At 43.1% G+C, this 12465-nt stretch overlaps 1 protein-coding gene across 2 annotated transcripts in view; it reads left to right on the forward strand.

The window, feature by feature from the left end:
• Positions 1–6228: 6228 nt before the first annotated feature.
• Positions 6229–12465, forward strand: part of NOX4 (NADPH oxidase 4) — a 117637-nt gene continuing 111400 nt past the window's right edge. For both annotated transcript variants that reach the window (XM_030042543.1, XM_030042542.1), the window contains exons 1-2: positions 6229–6333; positions 7095–7190. In XM_030042543.1, coding sequence (XP_029898403.1) covers positions 6277–6333; positions 7095–7190 — 153 coding nt within the window. In that variant the 5' untranslated portion in view covers positions 6229–6276. The remainder of the gene's footprint in view (positions 6334–7094; positions 7191–12465) is intronic.

Consider the following 12465-nt stretch of genomic DNA (forward strand, 5'->3'; position numbering starts at 1 on the left):
GAAATTAGGGGAGAAATACCTGAATATCTCTTTTCTGCATTCCCATGGGAATTTCTTTCTCAAATATACAGAGAGCAGTGAACTTACATGAGTGATTTGAGCAAGTTTTACAAAGACAAATATAACCCCAGATTAAATAAGAGCAATAAAGTTTGCACTTTTATAAGAGGATTCTGTGGTGTGACAATGTGAATAGACAAAGAAGGAACTATTCCTCAGATAGTAATTTCTAGTATCTGGGATATCGGACCAAAATCTGGTCACTTTTTATCTTGAAGTATCAAAAGTGCTTTCCTGATTTTACTTTTTTTTGATCATGGATAAAAGTCAGCTTTAGTTCTCAGAGCTCCTCTGTTAGCTTTGTGCCCTCCTTTGCTCTTGCATTTCCAATTTTTTTTTCCTGTCCCACTAACTTTGTAGTAAGAGTGCAAACACCAGTTTGGCAGAGTTAATGCGGAAGAATGTGCCAATTTCTTGGATCTGCAGTCTTGATGCTTTTAACTTTACAGTCTTCCGAGGAAAAAAGTTTTTCCAAGAATTGGGGAATGATGAGTGTTTACTCAATGTTGATATTTATGATGCTTGCATAAGCATGTTGTTGGATGTTGCACTGTAGACTTAAGAGTTTCTGTAAACTATGCTCAGTAAACTGTAAGAGCTGTAGTTTGTACTGTAATTGTTTAAAATTTTTCAGTTAACCGGGACTGACGTGTTCTCGATGAGCCCCCTGGGAAACTTGGATACTGCAGATTATTTGGCACTGACCTTCGTGTCCTGGCACTGAATCAGGATGGCCTGGCACAATGTTAGCACACACTATGTCACCTTGGGATGCAAGCTACTGGAGATGTAAAAGAATGTTTTATTTCTTGTCTTAAATTATTGCTGCGCACTCTTAACCAGCTGTCCTCTTCTACCTGAGAAGTAACTGTGCTGATATGAGGCATTTCTTCCCCAGTTTTTACTTATTTCATGGATTGTTCCAAGACTCAGTTATTAATGATTCCACTAAAGCCTCTCTTTGAAGGATATCACTTTTTTATTAAGTGCATATCACAAGGGATTGTTATTCAGTGGTAGTGTGTTAGCGTGACTGTTCAGTAACTTTTTTTCCACACCAGCTCTGTTCAATAGCTTTTATTCATGGTCTGGAAGCATTAATAATCTTCAGTGCAGTGCTGCAGCTAAATTGGCAAATGCAGTAACTTAGCATATAAGCAGAGGAGTGTCCTGTAATGTATTAAGATACTCGTACTCCTACCTATAATATTAGTGAGCCTGGTTTTGGACTGTTGTATAAAAAGAAGGAGTTTCCTCTTCAGAAAGAAAGATGAAATGTCAACTAAAATGCTTCCAACTCTGGAAACCTTGTCTTGGAGGGAAGAATTAAGAACTAAATGCACAGTCTATTCAGTTAACCAGGAAAAAAGTAAAAAGGTGACTTATTATAAGTTACCTGAAACTGAAGAGAAAAGGGATTTCTGAGGGTAGATTTATTTCCATGTAACAGCAAAATACATGATAATGCCAGTGCTCCCAAAATGGTTTTAGTCTTGTTTGGTCCAAAAATATGGTGCATCCACAAAAAAAAAGAAAGCAAAGGATAATGATTTAAAGGATCATTTAGCTTGGTAGGTTGTGTTTATTTCCATCTTCAAAGGTTGTAAAATAAGGCTAGCAATTTTTTTTACAGAACTGGTCAAGCTCAAACAGAGTTGATGATTGGCCAAATACAGAAATAATTGAGTATCTCTGGAATGCCAGTTTGGGGGAATATAATAGTTCCTTTAACTTCTAAAATCAATGCAATGTACATTTTAACCCTTGTACTATTCTCAGACCTGGTCCCCACTCATAGTGAAATCAAGGAAAGGCCTATAAATTCAGTGGAAGGTGGATTTGACCTAAAACCTTTTAAAAGGTACAAGATGCTGCGTGTTAATGATCTGTAGATATGTGGTTCAATTTTGTAATAAGTGTTCAAGAAAATCTTACAAACAGTTGAAAAAATAAATGTAGCTGACATTTCTCTCAAATTGTCACGGAATGCACTCCAGCTGTATTTATTATACACATTTTCCCCATGTGCTATGTGCTTGCATTCTTTCGTGATGAACGATGTTGCCGTGTGTTGGAGTTGTCATGCTATCTTTGTTGTTTAAATCAGGAATGTGTAGGAGGTTATTTGAGGACAAAATACTGTAGGACCTCCTGTCATATTTTTGAACTTGTAGCATGGAGCTGAGCAGTGGCTGAATGGCTTGATTTAGGAGAGAGGTTCAACAGAACCAAAACACAGCCTGCTAATGCTAGCGGTGCACTCGCGCCTTGCTGCCTGTTTTGCTGTGTCTACAAGAATCGAGGATCAGATCTCCATCTGTCATTGTCTGACTTTTCATTTGAAGTCTTTGGGCATAAATTTTACGTTTCTGGTAAGGTAAAGCGTGGGCCTGGGCCATGCCCAATACTTCTAGACACTACAGCAGCAGTAAATAATGCATTACCATGAATCACTGCAGCTTCATTGAAATTAATAAACTTGGCTGTCACCCAAATCTGGAGAAGCATTTCACCCTAGGGAGGCCTCTGAGTCCATCAGGGAGCATGCAAGAAAGCAAGTTGATCTTGTGGTATGCAGCAAATGTAAAGATCCAGTTTCAAAAAAGGAAAGAAATGACACAACATGTAATGCCATAAAAGCCATATGCCATTGCACAGGATATTACTCACATGGCACAGATCTTAAGAGTGACACACATTTTGATTGCTATTTTACCCTTATGTTGTGACTACATACTAGAGTTACAGTAAAAATGATGAAGGCAAAGAGCATGTAGCTTAAGTTTAATGAGAAAGTTTCTAAGAAATACAAGAAGTTCATTTGTGGGGAAACCTTTTTGTTTCTGGTTTCTCCTGTGATTGCAGTTTTCTCCTGAACATTTTGAATTTTGAAATTTGTTCTGCATTTTTTCTTCCAATGGAAACAAAAAATGAACTAGCATCCCAAATCTCCTTTTCCTAGATGATCCTCTCCCTTCCTTAGATGCGTGCTGTTACCACTTGGCCAGCATGCCTTTCCGATTTTCTCTGACCTCTCTCTCTTGCATTCCTGGCTGCACAGTGGCTCACTTGGAGATTGTTTCCTTCCTTAACCCCAGTGAAGGGCAGCGGTTAGGAAACTTTCCTGGGATGTGAATGCCAGGCTTCAGTTCTTTGAGAAAGATCCAGCTCTCCCACTGTTGGGCAAGTGGTCTAATCACTCAGCTATTATGCAGAAACTGCACTTTTCCCGTTCTCTGTAATGAAATCGGTGCCAACATTTCCTTCTCCTCCCATGAGCTCAGTGTTAAGGGAAGATACTCTGAGAAGGCATACTGGATCAACCCCCTTAGGGATGCAGGCAGAATTTAAGGGCCTGTCTGCCTAAATCTAGATTGCAACAGAGCAGAAGCCGAGGTGCCTGGATCGCTCCCCAGACTGGAAGGACACAGCGTTGTGCCCACAACACGTGCAGTCACTGCGGGAAGTTGCAGGATGATCATATAGGCTGAGAGATGGAGACACCCAGGAGTTTAGGTGATTTGAATCTGGATTACTCTCAGGTACTTAAGCAAAATTTTGGCAGCAGATATCTTTTAAGCCGTGTCTGTAGCATCAACTACAACGCCCAGCAAAGTGTTGTAAAGTACCTGAATAAGCTCTGGGAGAGTAGATCTGAGCGTAGCCGATGTTGGCAGGAAGTCGGCTTGGAAGGCGAATGTGCGAAAGGCGAAAGGGTGACTTTGCTGATGCAGTAGAAGCAACGTTATCAGAGCAAGTATGTGCTCAGTCTCTAAGAGGGACTGCCTGCCATGACAGTGGTCTGTCGGCTGGTAGGACAAAGACTGTCATAACTGAAGAATGGATGTTCAGGAAGCAGAGAAGAGATGAGCTGGTGCTCAAGTGATGTTTGAGAGTCATGTTATAACTTTTCTAATTATTCAGGTTATAACTAGCATCTATGGTAATTTCTGAGTGCTCTTACCAAGAAGTTTAGAACACATGCTCATAATACATCTGGGATGGTTTAAAACAGAGGAAGAAGACAGGAAACTTCCAGAGATCCCTGGGAAGGCATGATTTAGCCAAGTGCAAGCTCAGCCTTTTCTATGGAGGAGGAACGCAGTCGTATTAAGTGCGTCTGGTCTCTGCCAGCCTCTTCTTGGCATACTGATTCAAAACCCTTGGTTGCTTCCAGGGAGAAAGAAAAAGGGGATGTTTTCTACAAAAACACACTCCTTGCTCTGTACCTAGATATGATGTAAGATCCAGTGTCAACTGGAGCATGAGTCATGTACTCCACATGCATTACAGCACTTGGTATGTGGGCAGTGAAGTGCAGTCACTGGCTCATGAGTCATCAGCTTCATGTAAGCGGGCAGTGAAATCCTGCATAAGCTAATTTTTCAGAGACATTTCTAAGAGTATTTGGAAGTATAGGATATGGCACGGGCAAATTATTTTGGTTTTGTTTGCACTTGCTGCGGCGTCAGCTTTGGCCGAGGCCCCACGTTATTAGGCATGACATATCCTAGAAGTCTTTTCTGTCATTCCAGCTTTGACATGGTTGTCTAGAGAAGTTTCATCATCTGGTTCTCTGTGAGCAGCTTCCGCTTCTCTTACATTCCAACAGAAATGAGGAAGTGAATGGAAACAGCAAACAAGATAAATAAACTATACTATTTCTTCTGCTTAGAGCTGCTTTGGCATCAAACTGGCTCTGGTGAGCCTTAAATTCAAAATATGTATTTTCCCTTTCACTAGTTCTCCTTTTAGTGTCACTTGATGATATAAAATAGCTGTAATTCTCTGTCCTGCTGTTCCAAAACTTTACCTGGCACCTCATCCTGCCACTTTCTGAGACAGGGCTCCTGCCGCAGACAAAGTAGCCCCAACTGAGTTTCACAGGAGCCATGCTCTACTCGTACTCTTTAGTTTAGGGCCACATATGTGTCAGGCGCTCCCTCCATCTTTATATGGAACTGGAGAAAGAAGGTATTTAGCTTCCTCCCAATATTCTCTGGACCTTTGGTATGTGGCTCATGAGGAACACAAAACCCGGCAACTTTCCGAGTTGTAAGAGAAAGACAGCCAGCTCAAGCTGGACTGGATGAGACTTCTCGGCACTGCTCCTTGGACTTGGCATCTCCTGGAAAAAACTGCCTTGCTCTGCTGCCAGCTGTCATCGCTGCCGCTATATCAAGGAGCAGCCGTGTGCACCACAATGCCGGGTTTGGAGTGGAAGCTCCCCTGGTGACTAACGAGGGTGTTGTATTTAAAAGCTGCTAGCAACAAGGGTTTTTTAAAAGCTTTTTCTTAATATAAAAATCAGTATCCGGTGCAACTCCCACTCCAAAAAAAAAAAAAAAAAACCAAACCAAAAAACCAAACGCAAACCAAACACAAAGACCACCACAAAAAGCAGACCGGTTGCAAAGCATAGCAATTGGAACTCGGGACGCCGTGGATGTGGAGGTGCCCACAGCACCCTTTCTCGCGGCTGCCGTAGGATTACACACCCGCTGCGCGGGCACACTCGGTTGCTTTGTGCTGGGCACAGCAGCCTGCCTCTTCCCGTGCCCCCCCGGGACACCTGATGGAGCAGGATCAAGCCCCTTACAGCGCAGTCCGGCCCTTCCCAGCTTTCGAAGACCTCACGTACAGCCCCACAGTAGTTTCTCGGACAGCCTCTTTGTTTTCCCCCGACTTGCAGTACGGTTGCATGCGCCGCTGCTCCCCCACTCCCTCCTGCCTTTCGTATCACATTTCAGCCGGCGGGGAGTGGGGGGCGGGAGGGGGGGTTAAACCCCACGGACGGGGTTTTCCCCGCGGGGAAACGAGCTTTTCGAGGTGGGGGACATGCGAGAAGCCGGCCACGTCGCTCCGGGGCAGAGGCTCCGGCGGCCCAAAGCCCCTTCGGGCCCCCCTTCCGCCGCCTCCACCCGGCTCCGCCGCGGTTCCCGGGGGAGCCCCGCGGGCAGCGCGGCGCACAAAGCGGCGGCGGGCGGCAGACAAAAGGGGCAGCGCCCGGTGCTCCGCGGCGGGGCCGGAGCGCGGAGCGGCGGGGCCGGACCCGGCGGCCGGAAGACAGGGCGGGGGGTGAGGGGTGGGGAGAGGGGAGGACCGGCTCAGCCCGGCTGAAAAGGAGGGCTCGATCGCCCGCCCGTCGCCCCCCCACCACCTCCCCGCTCTCCCACCCGCCCCCCGGGTGCTGCTGCCCCGCAGGCGGCCCGCGCCATGGCTCTGTCCTGGAGGAGCTGGCTGGCTAATGAGGGGAGCAAACATCTCTTTCTGGTAGGGGGCTGCCCCCTTCCCCGCGGCGAGGAGGAGCGGGGGGGGGGGGGGGTCCCCTCGGCGGGGCTGACCCGCGGGAAAGGCTCGGGAGGTGGGCGCCGGGGGGTGCTGCCGGCTGGGCGGCCGGGGCCGGCACCGAGGAGCGCCGGGGGTCGGGGCGGTTCGGCCGCTCGGCCGCGGCAGGGCGCAGGAGGTCCCGGCCGTGCCGGGCTGAGGTGCCCGGGGGCAGGGCTGTAGGTGCGGGGGTGGCGGGGATGCGCTCCGTGCGCGTCCCGGTGGGCGGCTGGCAGAGGTACACGCGTGTGCCCGTGGCCCGGGGACGGTGCGGGAGTCCGCGTCGTGCTGGGGCTCGGCGCACGCTGGACGTGTGTTTGCCCTTTGTGAGATCCTCTTTGGTGAAGTTTGGGGGAGAAGATGCGTCTCCTTGGAGGTCAAGTTCTTCCTGCCTTTGTCTTTGTCTCTTTGTTGGTAGTTTTTATTCTTCGAGCCTTTAGCTGCGATACCTAACTGAAGATTGGAGTAGGGTTTTGTATGCGGGGGGTTTCGCCAGCTCAGTGAGAGTGAAAATTTCTCACACAGGGGCTATTCCTTTTAACATTTTAAAATATTTTATGCTAAATGCTTGAAGTTTGTTTTCCCTTTCCATGTACATGTGTTTATGAAACTACAGGCATACGAGTTTTGCGAAGGAAATTAACGCTGAAAAATTTGCGCGTGTAACTTTCTTTCACTTACAATCTCTTGTTTGTATTTCATTTTAGTTTTTCTGGCTCTCCCTCAATGTATGGCTCTTCTGGAAAACCTTCCTGCTCTATTATCAAGGGCTGCAGTATTATTATTTGCATCAGATGTTAGGGGTGAGTGACCCAGACTTTACTTTTTGCCCTGGAAATTGGGATGCTGGGAGATGGGAAAGGGACAGAATGCATTTGCTAATTGAGGATGACACAAACTGCCTGGTAACTCTGCAAAGTGGGGAAAGATCAAGTAGGAAATTACTGGGATACTGTTGACAGTTGTTTAGGAGTAGAAAGTGAACAGAGTTGAGAAGAAAAAGAGCCCGTCAAGTGTGGGACAGCTATCCTTCCCCCTCCTCTCCTCCCTCCCGGTGTTCCCAGCTGCAGGCAGTCTCACAGGAACACAAACATGCTCAACAGAGGACTGGAGCTCAACTTTTTGTCATCAAAACATTAGCCAAGCTTATGGGCTCGTGCTGGCAAATTCTTTCTAATCCCATTATTGCGATACGTATTTGCTGAAGGAATTCTTCTGATAAGTCTTAGTTCTCTTCGGTCTGTGTCATCCTCATAGATCCTCCATTCTGTGTAAATCATTGTAATGTATGTAATTTTAGTTGTGTTTTCTAATAACAAATTCTTGGAATCTGAATGGTTTAATGAAAATTTGACTATTTTGATTTAGCAAAGGTAACATCCACCACTACCAGAAGAACCCAAAAAGATAATTTGGGGAAGTGAGATACTGGTCTGTCTTGTGAAGTTATCCACAGCTACACCGTTGCAGTTCTTTGGAACGACTTCTATACAAAGGGATAGATTAAGGGTTAACAGCTTTCTGGAAAATGCTCTAGGGTTGGTCAGAATTTGAGAACCCACGAAAAAGTGGATGAATAACATGATGCTTTGTAACACTGTGTCATACTTGGGAATGGATTTCCATGGAAAGTTGACATGGGGTTAAAGCACAGATGATGCACAATCTAACCTGCTGTAGACCCTCTGGGTTTTATCTTTGGTAGATCCAGTATATATTTTTTCATATGATTTATATCATTGCCATAGCTAGCCAGTTCCATAAGCTTTTGTGAACTTGTTTGAAAGTAAGTTGACCTGATATACTTATCTTTTTTTTTTTTTTTTTCCCTTCTTATGGCTGACTTGGATGTGTTCAAGAAATGGATTTTAGCAAAGGTAGTGCAAAAAGGAGGGAACGAAAATAATTAAACCCTTCATGATGATGACTTTCTTGACAGAAAAAGCATGAAAACGTGTTTAATTTTATCATAATCTCTAACGGCTTTGCAACCCAGTGCATCCATTTGAAAACTGTGTTTGTTTGTGGCAGAACAAGTGGGTTGCTTATAAAGCAAATGTTCTTGGGTCAACATGTTGGGCCAGTCTGTCAACTGGTATATCAATCAGCAAAGTTCCTCTCAATTCAGAAGACTCGTCTGCCTTGTACCAGCTCATCATCTGGTCTTTTTTTGGTTTTCTTATACTTCAGAATAAAAGGCACGTACAAAGTAATATAATGTGTGCTCAGAACCTGTGAGATGATTCAAGAAACCGATTCCTTGTCTTGGTCAGGAGATGAGGACCAGGAGGCCATGCGTTTGAGTTTGTCTAACTGTGTCTGCTGCTGTGGGAAAAAATACCAAAGAAGTTTAAAGACTTTCTAAAATGAGGAGGAAAGTGAAGAGCTGAGTCTAAAAAATACTTCTGGTCAAAGTTCTGAAACTAATTTAAAAATTTTGAAAATGTTAAAGACTGTAAAACATTATTACAATTCACTTTTTACAGTTTGTTTAAATATCATCCTTAGGCCCTAAAGTTCGCTTTCTCCCTTCTCTTCTCTGTATATATTTGTATATGCATATAAATCATACAGATTATTTTGCAAGGGTTGGGAAAACTGAATCCAATATTAGTCTCTTCAGGAAGCTGAGTAAGCATATCCATACCATGGCTGCTGTTAACCTTCCATGGGGATTTTTGCTCCTCTTCTTTTTCTATATTGGTTTGTGTAGCCACTGGCCCATGGCCCATCTGCATAACCAGTCTCCTCTCTGTTCCATGCATGTGTGAGTGGCTTGCAGTGCCTCTGTGTGCCATTTCTTGATTGAAAATGTTGAGGTTTAGATGGAAATTCTTCATTTATAATTAAACAGTTGATTTTTTTTTTGTCTTTACAGAATTAACTTTTTTACAGATACTTTCATGAAAATTGATTCCCTTTTCCAGCCAGTTAACAAAAAATGGCAAAAAAGAATGTCATTTCTTTAATAAAAAAAAATTCTCTTGTTTTTCAGTGTGGTCTGCTAAGAAACTTTTTTCTCTCTTTGTATGCTATGATAGCCTAAAATCTCCTTAAGAACTTCTGCACTTGCAGCACTGAAAGATTTACACAGGTAATTTTATTGTTTGCCAAGTAACAGGATGGAGAACAAGAAGAGTTGCTGTAGGAAATCAGATTGTGATATGAAATGAGGTATTGGACTGAATATTCTGAATATATTCAACTCTTGCCACATTTTCATGCCATGTCTTTTCTTTCTGATGCGAAGAAGGAGAAAGAATGAGGTTAGGCTTTCATTCAGTGGTCACTGAAGTGGTTCACTTGCCTTCAGCCTTCTGCAGAAGAAGGAGGCTCAGTTTTATTCTTGTCTGATTGCATCCTCTGCAACCTTGAACGAGATACTTAGCACAGGATTTTAAAATGATGTAGCTTCCTAATTCCCACTCAATCTTTCAATGACAATCTTTCTGATCCTGAATTCTATACCTGTAAAGAGGCACTAAGAGCACGGTAGTGTCCTGGAAGTGCAAAGAGAAGAAATAAGTCACGGGCACCGATGTGCTAGGAGGAGGAGGAGGTTAATCAGCCTATTCTATGCTACAAAATGTAGTGGGTAAATTTATGTTGTGTCAAATGTCACTGCTTTGCTCAGTTTGAGTCCTGTTAATGAGACCATGAACTCTTCACTGCGGAATCTCCATCCCTGGAGGTTTTCAAAAGCTAGTTGGGGAAAACTCTGAGCAAACTTAGTCTGAGTTTGGTGTTGAACCTGCTTAGAGCAGGAGGTTGGAATAGAGACATCCCAAGGTCCCTTCCAACTAGAGTAATTCTGTGATTATATGATTCTTGTGTAAATTCAACCAGAACCTAGTGGATGTAAACCCTTTCCCAGTACTTCTGCCTTGATGAACCATCCCTTTGGATACTTAATTGCTTGTAACACTGCAGATCCTATAGTCTTACTGCATGAATGCGTTCATTGCTGCTGGTTCAGGAACATGATTCAGATAAAGAATCTCAGTTTTTCATAATTTAATAAATGTTAACTTGTGGCCTTACATTGCTTGAAGAGAAGCCTGGGAAGCACACAACAGGCATGGATTTCTTATAAAAGAGTGTGGCAAAGAGGAAAGGAATATTTGCATCTTCATGTTCATAATAGATACTACAAGATGGAGTAGGCATGAATTACAGAAAGGAAGGTTCATAAATTACTTGACGTGACTCCAAAACCTTCATTGTTGGAGGTTTTGTGTCTGCTCAGTGAGAGAAATTGTCCAGATGATTAATTTCTTTGCAGACTTCAAGATTTGTCCCTTTAGATTAGCTTGGCTGTATTTTTTTCCAACAAGTTTGCTTGTGTCTGACCAACAAATTCAGTCCTAAATTCAGTATTGGCCTTACAGAACTCAAATCTTGCTTTTGACAGCATTAAATGAAACGCCTGTTTCTTGTTGCTTGAGTTTCCCATGAATAGAAAGAGCATTGGGCTCATTTTGTCATGGCGTTAAAGGTCTTTTTTCCCTATTCCCTGTCTAGGCCCTGCGCAAATAACTCTAATGTAGTCAAATGGATGTTAATGCAAGAGATAAGCTTCTGGGTTTCAGACCAAAGTGAACAAAATGCATCTCAGAAGGATCTCTTTTTGGAAAAGATTGAATAACTGAAAATGGGACTGAACAGGAAAAGTGCTACCTCACTTTTTTTATCTATACAGTTGCTGCCTTCTTACTGTGCAGTACTGTGCATCACATTTATGTCATCTTTATTCACTGCTTGGAATATATTCCAGATGTTCCAGTAACTTGCATGTGTCTCCTTGTTAGTATATAGTAATGATAGAGATTTTACTAATTAAGGCCAAACTCTGCTTTCATTGATCCTTATGCAACCACACTGCAGCCTGCTTCCCCCACAAATCTAAGCATTGGAGGGAGTAGTGTATCGTGACCCTTTATTTTCCTTAATGCATCGTGGTTTTGCTATTTAATTGTCTTGTAACCAGGCTATTTGGGATTTGCTTTTTAGAGTGTTACATGTAACAAAAATGTCTAATACTGGATTTATGTTGCTATGGAAGCTATATTTATGCAGGACTCCCTAGTAAAGACTGAGTGTGTTAATCCACAAGACCTTATCGTGATAGTCCCCTTGAATTTGCAAGTAAATCTCTTCTTGAATTGCATTCTCTTTGACTCATTCTAGATTTTTTGTTTGCCAAAACATTTTTTCCTTCAACTCTTTGTCCTTCCCGAGCAGCCCACAGTTCAGCATCATTGCTGAGATTATTCTCCATTATGAGCCAATGAAGAACTTGGGTTTTGCACCATGTAGTTCTTCTGTTTGCTTGTTTGGTTTTGTTTTGTTTGTTTTGTTTTTTAGCTCAAGTAGCAGTAATCCTGTGAAGGACATCTATATTGTTAACTTTTATGGGAGAACTTCCACCTTTGCAGAACTTCTTGTGAAACTGTCCATAATGGTGGTTCAATTAGTAGAGGTACAACTCAAATAATTAACTGAAATTTTTACTACTGTATCATGTAGTCTTGTGTTAAAAATAGTCTTCTTGTCATCATTGCCCCTCATTCTAAGATGATTATGGCATAATACTCTGTGTAGAACAGAACTGAATTATGGCCAAAATGTTTCTTTGGCTGATTATGCATTATATTATGTATTATTGCAGAGTTCCCGTGGTAGTCCAACAATGGCAGATCTTAAAATAAAAATAGCTGCATTACACTCCAGAAGACCAGTTTTACAGCCCATGTTACCTACTGTGTTGTGGTAAGGGGAAATAATTCAACATAAAGGAAGCCCTTAGCAGCAGACGTTGCATCACTTCTGTGTGACTGTGACTCAGATATGACAATAAGCAACTTCCTGCTCTGGCCATGAGTTGCACTGTGTTGTGAATGTCTTGCAGGGACTTGGGTACCCTTAATCCCTTGATTCATGACTGAATTTGTGGAGTTTAGATCATGCTGCATCTTGCGACATCAACCATTCAAGCTCTTGTTGCTAATTAAGGTATAAAATACTGTCACGCTTTGTGATGTTGCTGCAGAATAAGGATGGTCTGGAACACTCAAATCT

The sequence above is a fragment of the Aquila chrysaetos genome, chromosome 19 (assembly GCF_900496995.4).
Source record: "Aquila chrysaetos chrysaetos chromosome 19, bAquChr1.4, whole genome shotgun sequence".
In the NCBI taxonomy this organism is placed as follows: Eukaryota; Metazoa; Chordata; class Aves; order Accipitriformes; family Accipitridae; genus Aquila; species Aquila chrysaetos.